The sequence below is a fragment of the Musa acuminata genome, unplaced genomic scaffold (genome assembly GCF_036884655.1).
Source record: "Musa acuminata AAA Group cultivar baxijiao unplaced genomic scaffold, Cavendish_Baxijiao_AAA HiC_scaffold_412, whole genome shotgun sequence".
NCBI lineage: Eukaryota > Viridiplantae > Streptophyta > Magnoliopsida > Zingiberales > Musaceae > Musa > Musa acuminata.
The window spans coordinates 38464-63268 of NW_027020660.1; the positions used below are offsets into that span (position 1 = coordinate 38464).

A 24805-nucleotide genomic window follows, 5' to 3' on the forward strand; every position below is an offset into this window, starting at 1 on the left:
TTAGAAATACTGTTTGAAAAAAATTATCGATTGAAGAATACCTAAAATATTTTTTTCTTAAAATAACCCAAAAAAAATATATATTGATCTAAATCTGATCCACTTATAAGATATTAAGAATTTAAAACATTATCCAATAATTTAATCTAAAATATTGATCTAATGAGATCGAATTTTATTTTCACCATTTACTATTTGTACAAAAGAATAATAATTTAAATAAAATGGTGCTAGGATTAAGAAATCACCAGAGAGAAATCAAACCAAGGCCTCGACATGGAAATAAATAACATAATTTCTTAGACAGAATAATATTGATAAAAGAACACAATCTTGCCTTTAAAGCTTGTCCGAATTATACTTATAAAAAATATCTATCTCTGATTAATTTAAATTTCACGGATTGCAGTCATTTACCAATGTGAAAAAATGGTAAGAATATAAATATATAGATTATATAAAAAAATATAAGAGAGAACAATTCAGATTCAAGCAATGAACAGATTGATACTCAATGCCATGGGAAAGTAATTTCTCAGAATTCTTCCAACTGATTAGCCAATGCAGAAAATTAAACTTGCCGAACACTGTAGAAAAATACGGGATTATGAGTTCCAATAAAAGAATCTTGAATCATCGCAGCCATTACATTCTTTACTCTCACTGTTTGCTTCAATTGGCTGATGCATCCACTCAAAAACGGTGGAGATGGTTAGAAACAAAGTTCCCGTAAAAGAATAAGCCGGTGATGCACTTCTTTATTCCCTTCGGATCAAATGGGAGATCACACAAGACTGCGTCTCCATAAATTTTCTTGGCATGGCTTTTGCCGTGCACATTGTCACATGCTACTGGCTATGTTTGGTTTCCTCCGGGTAGAATGATCATTGCAGTTGTCATCGTCTCCTCCTCAATAGCCGGTTGTGGTGCCATCGCCGTCACCAGCTATATGATCACCATCTTGAACCTTCAGGGTCCTGAAAAAGAAGTGCTTGCTGCTTCCTACCATGCTGCCCCTCACCCCATGCCCTGCCTCGCTCTTTGCATAGTCTCTGCGACAACGGCTCCTCTCCCTCTGCTTCATGCAAAAAATTTGGGTTACAATCAAGTATCATAATGAAAATTCCTTTTATCCAAAACATACTGGCGAGTTAAAATGAATAAGCTGTCATGAGAAGTTGGATAAGCATCAAGTTTTAATTAGCAGCAGTAACTGGTGCGGCGCATGCTATGCTAAATGAAGCATCTCAATGAGAAATAAACACCTTAACAATCCGTGTAATAGAAAGATATATGCAACAACAACAACAAAAAAGTCAAAGTCTCAGTTATTTGGGGCTGACTAATCTTTTGCAGCCATTGAGATCATTAAAGATTTATATCTTAGTTAAGAATTTAAATCTTTATTTATAGTCTCTCATTAAAGTTTTTTTAGGTCTTCCTTTATCTTCTTAACAAGGTCAACAAAGTCGTAAGCCCAACCTATTTGGAGTTGACTACATGAATCTTTTGTCCCGATTGAATATTATAAAAAGTCATAAATTAGTTAAGAGTATTGAAATCTTTACTTATAGTTCCTATTAACGTCTTTTTAAGTATTCATCTACCTCTTCTCATACCTTGTACCATTTAACAGTAATCATTTCACCTCTTCTAACTATTGATCTATAACTTATCTAATTATCACATCTTATAAATTTTTTCTTTCGATCTTAAAGATACCCAATTATCACACAATAGTCCTAATGTCTCTTATTATTTTAATTATCCTATTTTTACTCTATGAATAACATCTATTTTATTAAATAATTAATTCAAGATATCTAAAACTTTTACTTAATGAAACTTCTAATCCATCCATCATATATATTCCTTGTATTATTGAGATTACATCTTATATATTTAGTCTTGCCCTTATTTAATTTAAAAACTTTTGTTTTTAAGGATTGTCTACACAACTCTAGTGCCGAATTAATTTCATTTAAACTCTCATCAACTAAGTCAATATTATTAACTAGTAACGTAGTAAATGATTAGTAAATTCATCCATTATAATCAATATTATAATGTAAAAAGTTAGAGACTTAACACGGATCGTTGATAATAGTTCTCTACTAATAAGATATTCACTAGACAAACTCCCTATAGTTCTATACTATTAAGATATTCACGAGGCAAACTCCCTATAGTTCTATACAAAAAAGAAATTCACTAAACTTCCTATAGTTCTAATATTAGTGGCTACATTATCAAACATATCATCTATAATATAAATATAATTAGTGGATATATCTTTGTTTCCAAAACTCATCGAAATAAATCTTTACAAAGTCTATCACAAGTCTTTTCTGATCAATAAAAACTATATATAAATATTTCTTTTTCTCTCTATATTTTTATATTAATTTTCTTAATAAATAACTTATATTGTTGATTTTTCAAGCATAAAACTAAATTGATCTTCAGAGATATTTATTCCAAATCTTATACCACTTTCAATAATTTGTTCTCACAGTTTCATAGTATGGCTCCACATTTTTATAGTATGCCTCATAATTTCTCTATATATAGAATAATTTTGTATGTAACTCACAATTATAAATTGACACTAAAATGCTCTTCCTCTATTCATTAAGCATCTTCTTAAAACCTAGAATTTTCAAACCTTACATAGATCCACACTCTTATCTATTTTCATCTTTTTTTTAACTTCGTTTACCTCACTAGTTTGAATTTTGCGAACAAATATGATTACTCACTATTATTTAAGTCATAAGTGGAACATTCATTAAATAATTTATAAAAATAATTTTTCATCTTTCCTTAATTTCGTTATCAATTTTGTTATCATTAATAATAATTTTTTGTTTTCATCTTTAAAACATATAGCATTACTTAAATCCTTGCACTTGCTTTTCCTATCTCTACTAATTCGATATATATTATTTTCTAATCCTTAGTATCTAACTTGTCATTCTAACAACTTTTTTAACACCTTTTAAGATTCTATGTTTCTTTTGAATTTCTCCTCATTTTTTATAAATTTATCAATCTTTAAGCATGATTAATTAATTTATGATTTCCTTGCACCATTAAGAAAATATCCTTCGTTAAACTTCTAATCTTATTAGCCAACATAGTCCAAATAATATTAATATTATCCTGTTTAAGTTTCAAGCGATCTTCATTTCCATCCAATTCTTAAAAATCCTTGCATTATTATTTTTAAAATTCTACCATTTAATCCTAGTAATTTTTTTTAATATCTTTTTCTTCTTCCATTTTTTACAACAAATACATAATACCATCAACCTATATATAACTTCACAATTCTTATATACAATTGTAACTAACATTCTAATGAGAAAAATGTCAAATGTTCATCTCACTTCTTAAAGTTAGTATTAATAATTATGAGATCATATGAAATGTAAAATCTAAAATCATACCATCATCTTCATTCAAACCATCCTAATCATTCCTTGAATGATATCGTCTAAGTTTTTCTAAAATTTTCTTTTTGTTTGATCATCTAATACAACTTTATGAGAATAAGCACTTATAACATTCAAAGCCTGTTTTCCTAAGATAAATTCTAAAACTATATCTCTATTTCCAATTTTTTTTACATCTATAAGATTGTTCTTAAGATCCTTATGTACAAGGATTTCTATATCATTTCTATATTTACCAAATTATAAACCAAGTACCATCAATTTCTCTAGATATTTCTTCTACCCACTTATCTCTCGTAAGCAAATAATGTTTATCCTCATAGTGTCTACTAATTTTAGCAGCTTTCTTGAAAGTGTTCTTAACCTAATACTATGTTCTTGGACTAGCTTCTTTACTCGCATTAGTCCAAATAATGATAAAACCCTCACCTACTTCGATGTGATAGGCTACTTCTAAGAGACGTCTTAGCCCACCGTTAGCATTGTGGGATACCTAATTGGTGAAGGTGCCTCGTGTTACTTCAGAGTGACGACCTAACCCTATGTGTTTATGAGATCTATGTAGTTTTATATTGGTTCTTAGTGACCCAAAGCAATCCTCTACCATTTCATCCGAGCTTGGGACCGACATTGGCAGTGTTGCTAGAAAGATATATCTAAAGAGATAATATGTGTAACAAGCCAAAGCCAACATCAAAGATGCAGCTAGTGTTCACATTATCTCAAACCAACTGTGCATATAGGTGATCTTTCATTGATTTCCTATGAATAGGAAAACATGCATTTTTCTTCATATACATATATTCCCAAGACAAGTAATATTTTTTTCACATAACACAATACAGCAAGGGCATTGTCTGTTTAAAAGTAAGATGTGCTTAGATGTATTACCACTTTCACTATCAGACACATCACCAATCCTTGCAATTGCATCGATCAGTGATTGTTCCTGCTCCTGTAGAAATCACATGAACCTAAAAGTTGAGAAGAATTTAAAAATAGCAGCAACCAACTAAATTTCTGAGTGTGTCATTACTTTGAGCATTTTCTTTGCCATTTCAATCTCTACAGGATCTGGAGGACTTGCATCAAGAACCCTCTCCACCTGCCCATCAAAGAATACAGTGAATCAAACAATCTCTGTAGCTCAGAAGATGGAATAATTTCTTCACATACATCCTTAACCAGAATCTTTGTATCAAATATTGTAATATCTTGAGATCCCTTCTTTCCAGTCCAATTCTGTGATGACATGTAATTTTTGCTGGATTGGTTCTTAGAGGACCCTCCACCTTTACCAGTACATGGAACGATGCCACCGAGACCTGAGAGCTGCTTTTTACCAGGTCCAGTTCCATGACGACCACTTGGATTGGACATAACAGGCTCCACATCTACCCACCGTATATCTTCAGGAGCAATCTGCCAAAAACAAATATTTCAACTAGGACATAGTGCTAAGAAACCTGTAATTAAGCTGCCAAATCTGCCAAAAAAATCTAGCAGGAGCTTGCAACACATATAAGTATTGTTAAATCATCAAAAATTGAATGCTAAAAGATGCATAGATGAGAGAACATAATTTATTAGCTCTTCAGATCTCTTTTAACTACATGAGCCATAAAGTCTCTAAACAAAGCTAGGAGAAACAGTCCTGGAAAATCTGCAACTGGACCTTTGCTAGTTTATAGTTATAAAACACCTACAAGATGGGAAAATCTGCAACTGGACCTTTGCTACAAGTGAGAGACTCGTAGTAAGATAGAGATAAAGGTTGACCCTGTTTGGGGGTTCCCCTGAAGAGAGGAGGATGAGGCCCTTAGGCACTCTTTACTAGGCTTCATGGTCTTTTTGATTCGGAGGAGGGAATTCTCCATGGGTGAAGACAAGGTCAAGATCCCTTGTCTAAGAAGGAAAAGAGAAGAATTCCTTCTTTTGGAGGCGAAGGTAAGTTTCTTATATGGAGTTTATAGTAATCGGTGTGTCATAGGAATCATGGTGTGAGGTTAGGGAGGACCTCTAGAAAGTCATGTGGAGTCAAGAGATGTATCCTCATAACATGCACTCATCTAAATCTGGAGTTGTTAGTGATTTAAATAGGCGCTCGGGCACTCGCCTAGGCACTCGGGCGAGGTGAGGCGAGGCGAGGCCCGAGCTCCTCGTGTGTGGACCAGGCGGCGAGCTTCAATGATGTGCCGCCCGAACCCAAGCGTTGGGCACTCCAAGCAAGTGCCCGATTCAAATAAGGCAACTGAACCAGACTTTTAAGTCTAGTTCGAATCAACAGTAGTTAGTTGGTTCGATTGAACCAACTAACACAGTTACTTACCCTCAAAATCGACACTTCACGCCTGCGTGACCCCGAACCAACCCTAGCGTTGCTTCTGTCTCCACCGCTAACGCTTTCTATCGTTGCCTCTGCCACAGACGTAGTGGACCGAGCCTTCCTCTGTCGTCGACGAACGGGTCCAACAGCCTCACAAGAGCCTATAGTTTCCTTTCACCGTCGCTCCGTGTGCAGTTCCTTAACCTATCGAGGGAGAGGACCGTAGGTTCCTCTGCCACCGATGGACTCCCTCTGGAACTTTCGCCCCTACCGCTACTACAATCCGCAGCTTCCGTCGTTGCCACTACTGTTGTCTGCAACTTCTGCCGCTGTCGCAGCTGTCTTAAACTAATCCTTCGCTGCTGCTGCCAGCTTCTCACTGCTGCTGCTGTTGCCAGCTTCTCATCGCTGCCTCTCCTTCCCACTTTCCACATTGTCGGTGACAATTTTATCCCCTTACTAACAATAAATAGTTCTTTTCTCCCCGTCTAACTACTGTTAACAGTAAATAATATACCGTTAATAGTATATTGTTAACTACTGTACAAAGTTATCTTTTTTACTAGATTGATAATATAGATTTTAATAGTCAAGGCTTGTTGCCACCGAGGGTTAGTCGTGTACAAAATGATACTTGTGTTGTCACATCATCGATCATTGCATAAGCTTGTCAAAGTAGACGTTGAACTGCATTGGCCAATTGGATCGAGGTCCCTTGTCGCTAGGATTAGTCGTGCATGAGGTGATACTATCATGTTCTCAATTGATATAGAAGTCAAACACCCTTGCCATGCTGAGGCCCTGAGCTAAGCTTTTAAGCTTACAACTATAAACTAGTATAATCAGATGCATTCCGGCATGAGCTTAATGAGCTTGACTCCGTTTGGGGATAGAGATAAAGGTCCAGTTGCAGATTTAGTATTCTTGGATGCCCCTATTGATGAGAAGGTCAGGGAGGGCCCACATACCATGCCAGCAGGTCTGAGATCACCTGGAGGCTCAGGTTAGTATCTTATCCATCACAGCACCAAGTTTGACCATATTTAGATAAGGTGTAGTGGTCCTAATCAGACTAGGATTTTAACAATCCAGAATAATCTTTATCTACTCAGACAAAGCCCAACACAACATACACTCATATTGATAGAAACACAGCAGCAGTAACAAAATCAGGAAACGAAAACTGACACCTCTCCTTTCCCTACTCCAATTAGTACTCAAGAAGAAATTGGTCAGGTATTGTAAAATCCTATCTGAAGCAGATTTGTGTTATTAGGTGAGAAAAGTACATAAATAGGCAATTTCATGTAGCTTTTAAGGCATAGAATTGAAACACTATTCTTAATGAAATCTCTTCATCCAGAATCCCTCTCTACTTATCTTATCCTACCTCTTCTCTCTACTTGATTTATTTTCTCCCTCTTTTCTCTCTATTCCCTGCCTTGGAGAAAAAAAACATAAATATTTCTTCCCAATCAGCTTCTAAATACTGCATAATCATCATGGCTAATATTCTCTCTCTCTCTCTCTCTCTCTCTCTCTCTCTCTCTCTCTCTCTCTCTCTGTGATGTCTTTTCTCCCTCTTTTCCCTCTATTTCCTGCCTTGGATGATATTTTGTTCTCTGCAAGAAAGAGAATGCCTATTTTCTTTTCTCCCTCTTTTCTCTCTATTTCCTGCCTTGGACAATATTTTGTTCTCTGCTAGCAAGAGAACACCTGATTGGAGTCAAATGCTGTCAGTTTTGGCCAATATTTAATTTTAACCTCATTGTGACTATGATTATATCCTTATATCTTATTTGGTGAGATATATAATTTCAACCTCATTGTGACTATCAGTTTGATCTAGTGTGGTCAAGCTAGTGTCAGATCCTAGCATCGCTTATATCTAATTGATTGTTGATAAACAATTGCCACCAATTTGAACACAGAAGTCCTAAATTGAAAATTCTGTTGTGATACTGGTTCACATGTTCGACATTAAGAACATGAAATCATAGACCACATATTGAACTGTCAGATGATGCTGCAAAAGGACTAGTCCATAACTAGTTCAAACTGCACAATTATATATTTCACAACAATAGGAACAAGAAGTCATATGGTCCCAAATATTGGGAGAGGGCTACAAATATATATATGTATGTATATGTATATATGTATGTATGTATATGTATATATGTACATACATATATACATATACATACATACATATATACATATACATATATATATATACATATATATATATATATATATATATATATATATACACATGTTAACTTGTATATAAAGCAAAAGAAATCTGACTTTTTTTATCAATGGCATGCAATATAAATCAAGATATGAGGTTATCAGATGAGTCAAAATATGTAAAATATTATACAATTTGTGCAATCGAGCTGTTCAAAAATGGACCCCATGCCAAGATATCCTGCTATGGGCCCACCTTCAAAACCATAAAAATTCTGCAATCAAGCTGCTCAAACATGGAATATATACCGAGGATATCTGCCGTTTAGGTAGGCATTGACCCACATATCGGGTGTGTGAAAAATGGCCACTCCTGAAAATTTTCAGGGGCAACTTGGTCCACCTAAATAGCTTTAGCCTGTGCCAAGGTATCTAAAAGTCATACTGAAGTTTGTTCTGCAGACTACTTGGATTTTCCAAAAGCATAGTTCAATCAATTGGATATTTAGATACCTCATCTAGAATAATTAAAATATTCATACTTCAGCATCAGCTTGTTTCTCTGTTTTCTAAATGACTTTTACCTCAGTCAGAGAGAATAAGCAAGAATTAGGAATGAATTAGTCTATCAAATATGGTTTCATGAGCATTAAACGGAAACAATTTTTCATAAGAAAACAGATTGTCACTATTAACATAAATGAACCAGCATTAAAATATTTAAGAGCCTTCATATGAACAAAATAACAGAGCTGTATTATTTCTTCTAGATGAAAGTTACAGTGGTAAGCAAAACATGAAATCAATAACTATAGAGAAACAGAAACAATAAGATATATGAACCAAAGCTATATAGCAGATTGAACTTGAGGTAATAGTGTAACATGTCTTTCACTACTAATGTTTGACAAAAAAGATCTTAAAAGCTCAAGGTGCACTGAGGCTCCAAGGTTTCATGGAGCCTAGGCACGATGTGTTGCACAGACACATTATTAAGGTTAAGAAAAAAGAAGTCCATAAAAAATAATTTTAAAGAGGACATTAAATATAAAACAAAGTTGTGATTATCAATCATTATTATCTAAATAAACACTTGTTAGCTCAAAGAATAATAGTTTTCAAAGTTTAAATCCAATTATGTTAATTATTATTCCTCTTTGGTGTAGGAATATTTTCTCTATTGGTAGCAGCTCCATTTTCTCAAATAATGAAATATAAGAAATATTTTAAAAATAAAAATTATATTTGATCTCTTGTATTACATATTACAATTAACAATGAAGACAAAGATAAAAAGAATATCTAGTTGCTAAAGGGGAGCTGCTTCTAGGTGTTTGACCTTTCAAAAAGCTCATTAAGCACATATCTGAAAGTAGTCTTAGATGAAGCCTATCAGATCAGGCTCACCTAGAGCAAATCTTAGGATCTAAGCCTTATGAAACAATGCATTTTAGCATCCATAAGATGTCTTTATTTTCAGTAATTCATAGACTAAATATAGCTACTCAAAACAATGATCAAAATACACATAATTTATCCACACTCCACTGCGGTGAAAAGATCAAGTTCATAAATTACGCAGAGAGAGAAGAATGAAGCAGACCTTAAGTCCAAAATCTGTACAAGACAATATTTTACTACGAACAAAGGACAATACGGATAGCAAGAAAAAGGAAGCCATGAAATCAGCATCCTCAATAATAAATAGTTGCAAAGCTCCAAAGAAGCAAAAGATATAGCAATCCAGGAAAAGAAATAATGTTATACTAAACAAATGGTGAATTAGTTTACCTCATTGAGATTGACCCATTCCCATGTCTCATTGTCTGTGTGGATGTCATACACAAGAGCATGTAAACCCTGACAACAATTTGAAATTAGTAAGACAAACGCTAGCAACTGGCACATAAATAATGAAGTCCTAATACTCCAGACTGAAGCAACCTCACGAGGTTTATAGTCAATTATAACAGCTTCATAGAAGTTATTATCATCAGGCCACCTTGTCATGATTTTCCGTCCAATCAGTGAAGCATTTGCTGCAGCTTCACCAGGTTTGGTTGCTATGTTTTTAATTTGATCCCTGACACTTGAACCAGAAGAAGGATTCTGCAAGGACCAAAAATGCACTTAGATCAAATAAGCTGAATAACAAGAAAATGTCTACAACTAACAAACAAGGACAATGTTTAAATTATTTAATTTACTGGTTTAGTCTTCTTGGTTTTGGCCCCAGCTACATTTCCTTTTCTTACAGTTGATGCTGATGGATGCATGGAAGCAGCACCTGGTTGCGAGTGCAGCTTGGGGAGATAGCCACCCGGTAAGGAAGCTGCTGAGTTAGATGTCTTTTGCCTTTTTTTAGAAGCTGAACCAGATGGGCTGGGAACCAGATCATGTATACTTTGAACATTATTAATTAAATTAGATTGTCCTCCACCTTCCTGCCTCCACTCCCTGAATTTTATAAAAAAAGTTTAACAGATATTTTATATGTTAACAAATATATGAATAATGAAGATGGTATCTCAATCACAAGCAGACCTTATTCGGTGAATGATATCATCAGTATTAACCCTGCGTAACAATTCTCTATGTTCCTCATTGGATAGTCTCAGTTCTTTCCTCAGTTCAGTAATTAAACCTTCCTTCTCCTGAAGAAATTTATCAATTCAGACTAAAGTACCAAAGATAGAAAAAAACAGAAGTAATTATTTCTGTTTTGATGAATACCCAAGAAATAGCATCTGATTGGGCCTTAAATGCCCGAAGAACAGAACAGTATGCTTCTTGCTCAAGCTGATGTATTACGCTCTCCATATCATTCTGCATCCTAGAGCATGGAGGTGCAGCAGCAGTAGTTTTTCCACTACCAGTAACAGGCCCTCCGCGATTGTGAAGAAACGGTGGAAGATCATCATCAGTTCCTGCAGTGAAGACAAATAAGCTAAATTAGATCAAAATACAGATGATAGCACATAGGAAACTATCACCACAAGCTACCAAATGCAACAAAATTCAACACTTTAACATATCTGTGTAATCATTGTTTGGATTTTGGAAAGATGTTTGAAGAAAATGAATTATTTTTACACTTGATTTGTTAGCATTGAAAGTGGTTGTGCAGCCCTCCCCTACTGCTTCTTTTTTTTTTTTTTTTTTTTGACTCACTAAAATAATGAACCAAAAAATATAAAATGAAAGATGAAAAAAAGCTACAGGAGGAGTACAGATACAAGTACAACCCAGTTGATAGATTGAGTTCAGTCCCTACGATGTACTCATCTCAGATATATAAATGGTGCTTAAGGGAAGCTTCCTACTTTACATATAAGAAGTTCCAGCAGAATAAAGCCAGCATCCATATATATTCAGATGATATCACCAAAATAATTATTTTTCCTGCACGCCAAATATTTTGGAGACCACCCCAACTCAATATACCATAAGTCTGAAGCCCCTAATTTTCAGAGGAAAGAAAATTGAGAAACCTTTATATCAGAAAAAGAAGGGAACACAAAGCACTAAAATGTTACTTCTCAGTTGTCTTTAGGAACAAAAGATTCCTCTTTTACTTCTTAAGTAACTCCAATATCATGAGGCACTAAAATGTCACTTCGTAGTTGTCTTTAGGAACAATAAATTCCTCTTTGCTTGTCAAGTAGCTTATGCAATTCATGGTTTTCATGCTTCTGCATTATGGAATTTATCTTCAAAATGAACTATGACAAGATTCATTCGTTCTTCTAGTCAAGTTTGACTCCCAATAGGCGCATTTGCATAGCAAGCTAGTCATGAAAGAAGAACGTTTAAGTAGCACGTAGTTTCTTCTTTCCTACTTATCGATACTAGAAACGGACAGGAGTCCAAACCCTAGATCTGATTCAGAAGTCAAAACAAGATTTTTGACCCGAGACGCCGACCGCAAAACTATTCATAATCTACTTGAGCTGATCAACTGCCACTCGCACATATTCACCAGAAGAATAGAAAACATCAAGCCTCAAGAATCGTCGGCCAATTCACGCCTAACACCCAAGCACACGATCACGGCGCAAGCATGCTCAATGAAACTCACCGCTGCTATCCGTAGGGCCATAATCCATCGCCAGACTCCCACGCCAAGGTAGATCAGAAGAATCGGACCTTTCAAACCACCGAAACAGTTGCCGGCAAAGACGAGCAGAAAGAGGGAGAATAAACCAGGGGAAGAGCCGTTCTAGCCAGGCAATGTCCCACCGGATCGCCGCAGCAAGGGAATCAATCCGGCCCTGGGAATGCCGATTGGAGCGAGGACTCAGAGGAGAATTCGAGCAATCTCCGCAACGATCGGAGAGGGAGAGGAGAACGCAGGGGTAGAAGACAAGAGAGCGAGGAGGAAACGATATAATAAAGAGGGAGCCGGAAAAGGAAACCCGAGAAGGCGGACTTCAAAACCCTTCCGCTGCGGTTTAAATACCCTTGTGAGTTCCGGAATGGATCGGTGAGGAAAAGACGCGCTGGAAGAGGGTGACGGGGGTTATGAGATCTACTTGTGGCCGCCGCCCAGGGCGAGAGGAACGGCCAGGACTGGATCAGGTATACATAGAAAGACTTGATGATGACGTTGGCAAGATCATGTCCTTTCGTTTGCGGAATCTGCCACTTCGTCACTGCCTCGTCCGTTTCGGTGGGACAATGTTGCAGCTTACCGTAAGCTATCTATCTTCGTCAAATTGTAGTGAATATTTATATTAAAATATTCTCTGTTGATTACATAATAAGTGCCATATACTTTTTATTCCAGCTTCCTATTTTTTTTTAATCCATCATAAATAGATACCAATTAAAAAAGATACAGATTTAATGGTCAGAGAGGTCATATTGGATGTTTGGCAGATGCAATTTTTGTAAGGAACCAATAGGATATGAAATCTAATCATCGAAGAGGTTTTACAGGTGAAGTATGTTCAGGAATATTGGCATTGTTAGGTAATACAATCATTATTTTTCTATCAAACAAATTTGATATATAATAAATAACACGTCGATATAAATATGATATTTAAGATAAATACGCTACATAAGGAGTGCTACATTTCTTTAAAAGATGGTAGTAAAACAGGATATGATCTTTTTAGACTTCAAGATGAATTTTTCTTTTTTTTTTAACCAGAGACTAGAGTAAAATTTGAACAAAATAGAATTAGGCAATGCGTCTCGAGAAAACTATCCTCGAAAATAGATAATTTTTCTACTACCACGCAAATGGCTTTACGAAAATTCTATCTTCAAAATACAATACCTATTACCTAAAATAATCGAGACTACAGTTCTTGATTACTCGAAGAATAATAATTTAATTAAAAATAAAAAGAAAGAAAGAAAGAATTTAATACTTTGTTTGCGTTAGAATTTTCTCATACTTTACTATTTCACTATAGAGGAGTTTATGTAGACATCAAAAAGATGCCAAAATACCCTTTTCAATTATTCTGAAGAGTTATGACCTTTTTTGAATCTTCCTCCTCATTCCTTTTCCCATTTTTTTATAGTAAATTTCTTATATATAACAATCCCCCACTAATTTATATATAATAAAATTATAAATCAAAATGTAAAGTATGAGATATATATTTATTTATTTGGATGTAATTTGTGCTTTCTCCATGTTGGGCTACTTCAGCTGTTTTGTTAGCTTATCGATTTCTACTTGTAGATCTCCTTTCCTTGATCCGTCGTCAGTAACAGGACTCCCCAAGTCCAACTTGTTGGTGTCAAATCCACCATAGAAGTATTAAATGTCTTTATTCTTAGAAGCTGGTTTCTCCCAAGCTTTTTTTCTTTTTTTCTTGGAGAACCATGTTTCATCTATATGGGAAATGTTTTTGTCATGGATGAAAATTTTAATCAATCAACACTTAAGTGTTGTATATTTTAAGATTTATAAAATAATTTTTATAAGCTAAGTGGCCATGGATGAAAATTACGTATGTTTTGATACATTTCAAAAATAACAGATGATAAATTATAATTTTTGTTCACTTATTTTTGCATTTAGGTCTATATGTGTTAAAAAATGAGTGAATTCTTAGAAAAAAGAAATTTTTAGTTTTTTTTGTATGAGATACATTCTGCTTCAGTATTTCCTTAGTAATGTCTCTATTTGACTTTATAGGACCTGCTCTCTGTTTTTCCCTTTATCTATTATTTCTCATGACCTATTATAATATGTTATGTCAAAAAATAATTCTAAATCAATCAATTGTCTCTTTAGACCGGTTATAATGTGTTATGTCAAAAATATGATTATTTGAATTGGAGGTAGGCTCGAAGTTAATTGATATTTTATTTTGTATCGATCTTTTATCAGTGTTGATAACAATTGAATCTCAAATGTATCAAGCCATATAAAACTATATCAGGAGCATGCCCGACAAAGTCTTTCGATACTTAAGTTAGTTTAAGAGTTTATATATCAATGAAGTGTGGAGAGTGATAAAGCTAGAAGCATAGGTATAACCAGAGTTTTTTTCTTTTTAGGATCATACCGGGAGACTTTTATAGTATGACTTAGGACCATTACATTTATTTACAGATGTGCATTAATATCGAAATAGTTTCACATATCTCCTAGCTCGGTGGAGTAACATACAATAGGTGCAACATGATCAAAATGATGCCATATAAGCCATATGTAATAAAAATATTAGGATGGTGTTACCCACACGACATATGTTTTGCACTTTGAGCTACTATCTCCCCTAGAGGCAACACCACCTATAATCACATATGCCTAACTCTTAATAAGGCCTTATGGTCTAGATGATGTCTCTTAAATTTGAGCCAAATAACAATCGAAGTATCCTCTTCGAATAAGCTCTTCATTTATTACTTTACGTCGTAATAATCATTAATGAGTAAATCATGATTTTATGAAATCTATAATAGTTTGATCTCTCCTTATTAGTAGTACCCTAAGTGATTAAGGGGAGCACAACAGTCTGTTTTCCCTTATATATATAAATACCTTTGTACAGGATACATTTTGTGGTATGAATTCTCTATAGGAAGGGCTTTGATCTCTTTTTGACTTTTCGTTTCTTAGGCATTTAGCATATGGATTCTTGTTTCGCTGACTTCTTTCCTTCAACTTTTCTCTTCCCAACAATTAAGAATTCAATTATAACATATTAGTTGGCCTCTTAGAAGAGCTTTGAGTATGTGGTTGGTAGTTTGGTAACCACAAACAAGAAAAATCTTGATGTTGGTAAGTTGCTAATATGGGTATTTATTAAAATGAATGGGTTGGGATCGAGACCAAACACACCTTGTCACCAAACTTTTAACATAATTGGCTAACGCCTCACCCTCCTCTTGTTGTATCATAAGCAAGGAGGTTGTCAGTTTCTTCTAAAGTTTGTAACTGATAAAATTTAACTTAAACTACATGATCAATTGGTCAAATCAAATATTTGAGTCTAGAGATAGCCTAGCAATCCATTCTCATGTTGCCCACATCAATGATTGAGAAAGTTTGACACATGAGGGAGTTGGTAGTTCTGATGGATTCAAATGTTATAATATACTCCGATGGATCCCAAATCCCATTTTATGTCTCCAACGTGGGGAGACATTTTTTTAGTGGGATAGACTCCTCCCAAATATTTATAATGAAAAGAGATCAAATATATGGGTCAAGCTAGAGTTGCTTTTCTTTCCTTGTTTGTTCTTTTTCTTTCTATCCTCTATCCTCAAGATGTTGGTCTATCTCGGAGAGGTGATTATGGACTTTGGGTGAAAGTTTGATTGCTTGAACAACTGACATCTTACGCCCCTCGATGTCCTTCTCTAGGGCATATCGTGGGGATTGTAACTTTCGAGGAGCTTTTTCTAGAGATGGCCATAGCTCTACCATAGCACATAGGGTAGGTGTAGTAGGTTATAGAAGAACAATTAATGTCACTAAGAGAGTTGAGCCTTGATAAGTCATATAAGAAAGTTTTTGAATGAAAAAGAGTATGATTTGGACAACTCCCACTAAAGCTTGAACTTACTTGGTTAGGCTATGAAATAATTCAGCACACCAAGAGGCAATGAGATGGATTGTTGATTAATCGGATTTGTTCGATATGGACTAGCATGATTTTCCTAAGACATATTGGGAAAGTCTCCTTCTAGCATCAAGTTATTATTTCAAAATTTAATTATTCAAATTGAATATTGACTCTAAGCTAACCAAGATCTTGTTCTATGTTTGTCTTTTATAGATGTTGAAAATAATCAAATCCTAAAGGTATAAAACCGTATAAAACTATAGCGAAGGTTTGCCCGATGAAATCCCTTCGTATTTAGGTCAATTTAAGATAATTAGATTTTAAATAGGTATTCTTATATATATATATATATATATATATATATATATATATATATATATATATATATAGTTTTTATATCAATTATAATATTTTTGAATAAATGATTATTATTTTTTACTAATTCAACAAATTTACTAAAAGTCTTATCATTTTTTAAGTATAGATTGGTGTATTTTTTTTAACAAAGAGAAAAGAGAAACCAAGAGGCAAACCATGTCAAAGATAAAAGCAAAAAAAGATGAGAGGTGGGTGGTTACTTCCGAGAATTCACGCCAATTAAAAAGTATCTGAGACATTCTTTTCGCGACGGTCAAACATTTGACCGCCGTCGTCCAAGTTCCTCGTGGAGTGGCATTCACCGTAATTACCCAGTCTCACCATCAAAGCCATAAAACCCAGGTTTTGATCCTCCCAGTCTCACCATCAAAGCCATAAAACCCAGGTTTTGATCCTCTCTTATCCCATCGCTGCCTCTTTAACTCCTCGTTCTTCTGCGTTCTCTCCGTAATCTTGGGGCAACGCGCGGGGGGAGATCTATGATGGCGGAGAGGGCGCGTGAGCTCCGGCAGCCATGGAGGAGATTGGACGACAAGGTCGTGATGGTCACTGGTGCATCCTCCGGTATCGGGCGCGACCTCTGCCTCGACCTCGCGAGGGCCGGTTGCTGCGTCGTCGCGGCCGCGCGGCGGACCGACCTGCTGAGGTCTCTCTGCGACGAGATCAACGGAGTGGGAGCGTGCTCTGTCGTCCGGTCGGTGGCGGTGGAGCTCGATGTGAGCGCCCAGGAGGCGGTCATCGCCGCCGCCGTGCAGACGGCGTGGGATGCGTTTGGTCGGATCGATGCGTTGGTGAACAACGCCGGAATTCGAGGTAAATCTTATTTTTCTTTATTGGAAAAAGTACATCTGTGATCATCTTTGGTGAAGATTTTGGCATTCAACAAACTAATTGACTGTGACCATGTAAAAGAATGACGTCAAAGTACACTGAGAGGATTTAAGATTGGGGGATTTGTGTTGATAACGATAGAATGAATTTTTCTAGGGAAATACTGTGTGCTGGCAATCGAAAAGGATAGAGCTTGATAAACCCACTTTTCTCTGTTCCAAACAAATCAGTCCCGTTTATAGAAGAGCTGTTTATTGGCTCTGGAACCGAAGGGCATTCATTATGGTTTAGATCCAATAGTGACCATATCTTTTTTTGCTAATAAAAACGTTGTTGTAACAACCCCATGTTCTATCAGAGAAAAAGAAAAAAGTAAGAAGCCATGTGAAAAAGAATATAGCAGAAGAAAGAAGAGATAAGATGGCACTGCATAATATAGAGCAAGAAAGAAGAAGTAAGCTGACAGTGAATTACTGCTAAACCTAGTATATTTTCGTTTAGTGTTCCTACTTAATTTAGTTAATTTTCATGATTATAAGATCTGACACAATTTTGCGTGTAATATGACTCTTAACTTAACTATAAATATTCAAAACTTACTATATTTATTATAAATAAGGATTTAAATGCACTTAACTTATCATATTCACTTTAAATAAATATTTAAATACTCTTTAACTTAATTAAAGATATGACTCTTTACAGATCTCAATGATGACAAAAAATCTATGTAATCGATCCCAAATAGTTGGGACTTTACGACTTTATTATTGTTGTTCTTTCTTAATTTAATACATTTTAGTTGAATGTTCCTACTTATAGTTCATAGTGTTTTGAGAAGCTACATGTAGAATTCATGTTAAATTCAGGTTGGTATTCTGATAGCATAAAGAGTGAACAGAGTGATGACTTCAAAAGAATGTAAAGTGATCCTGTGACAGAATATTTTCTTTATTCTATGACATAATATTTTGTTAATTATCGAGCATGCTTTACAAGGATGTTATTGCTGGAATTTCAAGTTTTGAAGAGCTTTGCTACTATGGATTAGCTCTCTCTTTATTCACCCTCTCCAATAACTAGATTAATTTTCTTAGGCATTTTTGACTTGCCATGTTTTCACTTTAGCTATAGATCATCATTCTATGGTTGCAATCTCACATGATACTATAATGAAGACATTAACCTTTTGCTTCCAGTGAAGGAGAATTTACAATAAAATGATCTTGGATTTTTCTTGTTCTGCTTCAGGCTTTCACTGTTTATTTGTTTTAATGCAAATTTGAGACATAGGTTACAGAATTGTTAAGTACTCCAACCAACCAGAAGATATAAGCATGTCAATTGTGATCAGCATTATTCATTTCGTACATGAACCGTATTTTCACACATATTTTTAGTCTAATCTTTCACTTTAATCAGCCTCCAGTTGGTGTTAAATTTGCTTGCTTCCTACATCTCTAAATTGCTGTCTGTCCCAGGTGCTGTAAATTCACCATTGGATTGGTCTGAGGAGGAATGGAGTAACAACATCAGAACAAATTTAACTGGAACATGGCTAGTATCCAAACATGTCTGCAAACGCATGTGTGATGCAAAACAGAAAGGGTGTGTGATAAATATTTCATCTATTGGTGGCATTGATCGTGGCCATTTACCTGGAGGAATTGCATATTCCGCATCAAAGACGGGTGCAAATGCAATTACTAAGGTAATCTGTCTGGTCGAATCATGGATTGCCCATGTCTGTGTATGCATGTAACACAGTGTTTCATAGCATGGACCTTGCCATGGTCATGGTGCATATAAGGCACTGGCTACACAAAAAAAAAACCAATTGATGGTATAATCTCTCATAATTGTTATTTTGGGTAAATTTGTTTGTTACTATGTTAAAATTCTTTGCTATTATGTGAAAATGCAAGGATATGACCACTTTTAGCACGTATAGCTATGCCACATTATATAGATTTATGTGTGAAACTATAGTGAATGTTAAGAAGTTCTACAACTGTGGGTGTATGATATATGTGCTAAATGTACTGCAGCTAGTCTGAAACGTACCTTTATAATCATTTTTGCTTCCATTCATTGATTTGCAAGTGATCAATCAAGTTGTATTTGACATCAACAGTGGTTCTCACTCATGATTTTTGCATGAGAGGAGTTGGACAATTGCTTATTAATGTACATAAAAATCTGGTATTCATTGGCCTCAGGTAGTAGATCTGATGCTTTTGATAGTAGGCTCCACTTGGTCTTTTGCTGTCTTTACGTGGGAACTGTAAGGCAGACCTTTAACTGAGTTTAGTGTTCGTATCTTCTCAAAGTTCATTTTTCCTCTTCAAATCGATTTTGTTATTTTCTTAGAATTTCATGTGCATTGAAGGCAGTGTTCATGTCAAATTAACATGACTTTTTTTTTATGGGAAAGCTTTATTCTATTTTTATTGTTGATATTAACAATATTATCTTGCTTGAACAGGTAATGGCTTTGGAACTGGGAGCATTTAATATTCGTGTGAACTCTATAGCACCTGGATTGTTCAGGTCAGAGATCACTGCTGGTCTGATGGAGAGGGAATGGCTGAATAGAGTGGCTGAAAGAACAGTCCCATTAAGAACCTATGGAAAGTCAGATCCTGCATTGACATCACTTATCCGTTACCTTATTCATGACTCATCAGCTTATGTTTCAGGCAACATCTTCATTGTTGATGCCGGCGTCACTTTACCAGGGATCCCCCTTTTCTCTTCCCTCTGATATCAGCTTTTATTGATGGTTTCTTGGAGAGATGTCGGTCCACAGATGAAACCGATGTGATAAGCATCCTACGTGTGCCTGAAAATTTGGATATGCGGAAGGTACAACTTCACTGTATGTGGATCACATGCAAAGAACATATTGCAGATGACGAAGCATAGTTACCTCCCATAATTCCTTCATCTGATGCTCCGTCATAGTTGCAGCTCATTCGACTTTGTTATATCATTCCAGAGACATATTCCAGTGCATAATTGGGCCACGTTCTAAGAATTGAACTTTATTGTGAAGTATTTTTTCTTTTTATCCCTTATGAATTTGGCCAATTTGAGGTAACTCGAAAACTGTTAGATGGCAATGCTTCTGTTTAAAGTTGAAATATCAAATTAAGGGGATTACAAGTTAAGCTACATTACTTGAAAGTTGGAGTCTTTTCTGTTTAAGCTCGTCTCTGGAAGAAAAGCATGTTCATCTTTTTCATCTATGGTTTTTTAGATCTTTCTTACTGTCATGAATACTTTTTGTCATAAATTTCGTTTCAAAGAGACCATATGTGAATTGCTATTGATCGATGTCATCCAATCTATAAGTTTAAATATGTAGATGAGACATGATCTATATGTCAAACCCAACATGCAAAATTAATTAGAGATTTGTTTTCAAGCGTGTTGCGAAAGAAGATCCGAACATATGATCCTTGCTTCGATACCGACCACCTAAAGTTCTTAATCGACATCATTCAATCTAAGAGTTTTTAAGTCCAAAGATAAGACAAGAATGCTGGAGTATTTCACAAACATTTTTTGATGGCAAAGAAAGTTACTAAGACACAAGATGTGAGCTCATGATCAATTACCACAATGCAATGCCAACTCATGCCATGTCCAGTTTCGGAGCAGAGGAATTAAAATGGAAAAGCAAAAAATATAAAGATAAGAAAAAGAGAAGGAATTCTAGAAAACGAACTCACATGAAGAAACCATTGGTGAATCTGACCAGTGATCACATAAAGAAAACAGGAATGCAATTGACCTGATCTATTTTCTTAGAATATTGATATCATACCATTTGAAAACACTACATATTTCCATAGAATTATCAACCATTGCGGAGAGCCAACCTCCTTGGATGCTCGAGCCAAATTATGATCGAAGTTAGCGAGAATTTATATCCTTGGAGAGTTAAGAGTAAAGCTTAACTATAACAAGACAATTAGCCTCTTTTGATTACAAATGGCTGACCAAGTCAACCATCAGTCACTGTCTGAGATATAGAAGTGATGGCTTGATTGGTTCGGATTATTAGAAATATAGCATCTAACTCTTTTAATTTTTATCAATGTGAAATTATTCTTTTATTTTTTTATATGAATATTTATTTAGATTTAGATTGAATTAATCCTCGATCAACGTGATTTTTTTTATTTTTATTATGATTTTTTATATCATAATAAAAAAAAATATTTTTAAAAATATTAATTAAATTAATTGATAAAAATTTTAAGAATTTATTATAAGACGAATCTATCTTCCGATCTTTCAGCCAGTGAATTTTGGAGGAAGGAGGACGACTGCAGAAAGCCGAGGATGCGAGAGAGAGAGAGAGAGAGAGAGAGAGAGAGAGAGAGAGAGAGAGATTTCGTGACCCTACCGCCATACATGCGAAATGGATACAGCTGCTCTCATCTCCTCTCTCTCTCTCTCTCTCTCTCTCTCTCTCTCTCTCATCCCATCTACTTTCGACAGAGAAAGAAATCATGTTGTACTTTGATTCAGCCCGAAGGTACGTCCACAACTTCCACAGCTAAAAAGGCAATAAAAAGGAAACACAAGACCAGTCAACCAAAATAAGAAGCTCCTCCTTCTGTATCCATCCTCTTGTCGATGATTCCCACACCATTTTCGGCAAGAACATTGTGGATCTCCCCTCCAACTGAATCCGCCATTGCCAAGAACATTGTTGAGCTCTGATTGAATGAACCACCACTAACTATGCGACTGCTGTTTCCCGGATGAACAGGCACAGCTTTCCCGGCTGTCCGCCAGTGTCTTCCACAACAACAAACAATCCAATTAACATTCACAAGAACTACAATACCAGCAAACCTTTGCAGACGCAGTACCTTCACTTGCTTCTGCAGATCTTTGATGTATCCGATGGCCAAATCTAACATGTCGGCTGTGTTCGTTTGCTGCAAGTGGAAATGAACATTAGAGTGCTGCAACAACGTGAATTGCTGTTGCAGCAGGTGATACCTTGTCCATGTTCGGCACGAGTTCCTGCAGCTTCCTCATCCTCTCGCTGATTCTGGTCCTCCTCACCTGAGAGAGAAGAAGAATTCCATCAGTGAGTAGTTATGGAGGTGAGAAGAGGAAGAAGAAGAAGAGCAGATTACCCTCTCGGCTATACTTCGAGGATGAGTTGCACAGCCGCGCTTGGCTCGGATCTTGCAGGGGACAGCATCCTGGAACGCCAAGTATCCTGCGGCATGATTCCTCGCCTCTCCAATCTGTTCCGAGGTGGAGAACGACGATGATGCATCTCATGGACAGGAGGGACAGAGGGAGGTCAAGAGGAGTTACCTGAAGCTCCGCAGGATTAAGCGCATCAGTCGTCGTCTTCCCTCCGTCGTCTCTGCCCGAGAACAAGGACGAGGTGTCCCAAGTGTTTGTTGGAAATCCCGGCATGTAGCACCTGCCTCCGCTGCTCTCTTCGGGGCTGCTGCCACCGACCTCTGAGATCTGCGACATCATGGAGTTTTGCCTCGACGAGAAGCTTATCTGGTTCCTTAGCATGTCTGCTTCATCCTCGTTGCGGAAACCAGACACCCCTCTCAGCATAGGATAGCCTACAGAAGAGCAGAATGAAGAGCGAAAGAAGACGGAGTCTTTAGATGTTGAAGAAGATAGGGAAGAGATTGCGTACCATCCTCCACGCTCAGGTGAGAAAAGAGACCACCAGGAGAGCTGCTGTGCCGTGCGAGGGTGGAGGAGCTGTCCTCGTCTCCGTTCTTAATCTGCTCCGTCTCCATCGCCATCGCGCTCACATGTTGCTGCTTCTGCTGCTGGTGAAACATGATCTGCGAGGAGAAAGCTGCCGGTGGCGGATGGGGCGCCGTGAACTGAGGGCTCCTCTGGCTTATGGCTGCACCACCGCCACTACCGGGAGGCTTGTCGCGGATCTGGAGATCCGGGGCTAGTAATCTGACGAACAAGAGCTCGGTCTCAGGGCACGAGGTTCTCTCAGGAAGGAAGTCGTCGCAGAGTTCTCCGAGCATCGAGCTCGGGGCCGATCGATAGCGGAGGAGGCCGGAGCTCATCTGCTGCTGCTGTTGTTCCTCCTCCTCGTGGTGGTGGTGGCCACCGTAAGGATTGATGTTGGAGCTGGATTCCTGCTTCCGGTGGCCGTCGAAAGGAGCTGCGCTTGGATATGGGAGATTGAGATCCTTCGACACCGGCAACGACGGTGATCTGTACATCACTTCCTCCTCTTCTCTCCACTAAATCTACAGCAAAAGGCACGGCCTTTTCTCCTCCGTTCCTAACTGTACTATTCTGACAAGATCTCGACCTATTATTCTCTCTCTCTCTCTCTCTTCAAAGAACAGATCTTTCAACCGGAATCCCTCAGAACAGGGACGAAGACACAACCAACTCTCACACGATTCCACGAGCTATTCAAATCTCTCCAACCCCGACACTTTGTCTACCAAAAAAATCTCTTTTTTATAGGAAACATAAGGAGGAGGAAAGAAATAGAAAGAAATGAATCATAATAATAAAACCGATAAAAATCGTTTCTTTCACGGCTCGTCTCCTCCTCCACCTCTAAGCCTCCAGATTACTCCAATACTCGACGTCGAGGACCACCAAAAAGAACCCTTTCCCTCTCCCTCTCTCCCTCTCTCCCTTCCTCCATCTCAAGCTCTTATCGTCTCTCATATTGTTTATTCTATTTGCCTTTATAGTTGTTTATTCGGCTCGACGTCGTCTCCGCAGCTTTCTTTAAAGCGCAAGCGAGTGGCAGCCGTTGCAGCGACGTCCCACACACGCACACGCTCGTTTCCTTGCCGTCAATCCTAATTGACGGAGATACGCTTTCACCCAAGAGCCCCTCCGATTGCATCCCCGCCGCGGGTCCCAATTGTTCATGTAGGGCCCATCGGTATCGACGAATGGAAACTGATCCTTGTTTGTTTCATCGCTTGCCAAGGATTCGGTAGCAAGCATCCTCCCGACCACGTCACCCACGCCATCGGGCAATCCCACGGACGACGTAACCAAAATGCCCTCGCGGCGACACAGGTTTAAATGGTCCGACTACGTGGGTGGAGTCTTCTCCGTGTTGATCTTGTCCACTCTTACAGGAATAGTTTTAGCTACGACAGGCGTGTGGCCCGCCTACAGCGCCTTTCTTTTAGCTATTTTAGGCCGGTTTTGGTGGGCGTCCTTTAAACTGTTTATGTCATCGAGCTAGATACCCCTATCTACAAGAGGCTCCTCCTATTGCTTCCTGGCCGCGGGGCCCACATTCCTCTGTAGGGCCTCAAGATGTGAGCCAATGGAAAATGGCCCTTCTTTGTTTGGTCGCTTGGCAGAGAATACAGTAGCAACCACCCCCGTGCGGCCACGTCACCTGCCCCATCGGGCTTTCTCACGGACGCGGGCTCAAACGGTTCCCGCCACATGGGTGGAGTCTTCTTCGTGTTGATCTTGTCGACTACGAGAGGAACAGGTTGTCTATGACGTGCGCGTGGCCCGTCTGTGGCGCCTTCCTCTATCAAAAGCGAAGGCTCAGATTCTTCCCCCTCATTTACCTGCCT

The 24805-nt window shown here is 37.2% G+C and overlaps 3 protein-coding genes across 5 annotated transcripts; 1 reads left to right on the top strand and 2 right to left on the bottom strand.

Annotated features, from left to right (window-relative positions):
- Positions 1-520: 520 nt before the first annotated feature.
- LOC135658723 (protein EMSY-LIKE 3-like) lies at positions 521-12498 on the bottom strand. Of its 2 annotated transcripts, none has more exons than XM_065176188.1 (10): positions 12053-12498; positions 10708-10901; positions 10519-10628; positions 10182-10431; positions 9919-10083; positions 9766-9834; positions 4632-4877; positions 4492-4560; positions 4347-4410; positions 521-1075 (listed from the first exon to the last, which is right to left on the bottom strand). In XM_065176188.1, the coding sequence occupies exons 1-10, from the start codon at positions 12078-12080 to the stop codon at positions 954-956; spliced, it is 1317 nt and encodes a 438-aa protein (XP_065032260.1). In that variant the 5' UTR covers positions 12081-12498; the 3' UTR covers positions 521-953. The 2 variants fall into 2 exon arrangements, with proteins under 2 accessions (XP_065032260.1, XP_065032259.1); XM_065176187.1 differs by having other exon boundaries at positions 521-1078.
- Positions 12499-16740: 4242 nt separating this feature from the next.
- LOC135658726 (uncharacterized) lies at positions 16741-20463 on the top strand. Its single transcript, XM_065176192.1, has 3 exons — positions 16741-17201; positions 18701-18930; positions 19705-20463. Exons 1-3 carry the CDS (start codon positions 16868-16870, stop codon positions 19981-19983), a joined length of 843 nt encoding a protein of 280 aa, XP_065032264.1. The 5' UTR covers positions 16741-16867; the 3' UTR covers positions 19984-20463.
- A 1264-nt stretch (positions 20464-21727) lies between these two features.
- On the bottom strand, positions 21728-23908 carry LOC135658727 (transcription factor bHLH130-like). Of its 2 annotated transcripts, XM_065176194.1 has the most exons (6): positions 22909-23908; positions 22566-22831; positions 22379-22492; positions 22239-22304; positions 22106-22174; positions 21728-22031 (listed from the first exon to the last, which is right to left on the bottom strand). In XM_065176194.1, the coding sequence occupies exons 1-6, from the start codon at positions 23459-23461 to the stop codon at positions 21969-21971; spliced, it is 1131 nt and encodes a 376-aa protein (XP_065032266.1). In that variant the 5' UTR covers positions 23462-23908; the 3' UTR covers positions 21728-21968. The 2 variants fall into 2 exon arrangements, with proteins under 2 accessions (XP_065032266.1, XP_065032265.1); XM_065176193.1 differs by having other exon boundaries at positions 21728-22174.
- Positions 23909-24805: the final 897 nt, after the last annotated feature.

Excerpts from the sequence above, each read along its gene's own strand:
- LOC135658723 (XM_065176187.1), bottom strand. The coding sequence starts at position 12,080 with ATGGATTATGGCCCTACGGATAGCAGCG. Across the intron at positions 10,432-10,518 it reads GATATCATTCACCGAATAAG|GGAGTGGAGGCAGGAAGGTG; the intron begins GTCTGCTTGTGA and ends TATAAAATTCAG. Across the intron at positions 1,079-4,346 it reads TGTGTCTGATAGTGAAAGTG|CAGAGGGAGAGGAGCCGTTG; the intron begins GTAATACATCTA and ends TTTTGCATGAAG.
- LOC135658726 (XM_065176192.1), top strand. The coding sequence starts at position 16,868 with ATGATGGCGGAGAGGGCGCGTGAGCTCCGGCAGCCATGGAGGAGATTG. Across the intron at positions 17,202-18,700 it reads GAACAACGCCGGAATTCGAG|GTGCTGTAAATTCACCATTG; the intron begins GTAAATCTTATT and ends TGTCTGTCCCAG. Across the intron at positions 18,931-19,704 it reads GTGCAAATGCAATTACTAAG|GTAATGGCTTTGGAACTGGG; the intron begins GTAATCTGTCTG and ends TTGCTTGAACAG.
- LOC135658727 (XM_065176193.1), bottom strand. The coding sequence starts at position 23,461 with ATGTACAGATCACCGTCGTTGCCGGTGTCGAAGGATCTCAATCTCCCA. Across the intron at positions 22,493-22,565 it reads TTAATCCTGCGGAGCTTCAG|ATTGGAGAGGCGAGGAATCA; the intron begins GTAACTCCTCTT and ends ACCTCGGAACAG. Across the intron at positions 22,305-22,378 it reads CTCGAAGTATAGCCGAGAGG|GTGAGGAGGACCAGAATCAG; the intron begins GTAATCTGCTCT and ends CTTCTCTCTCAG.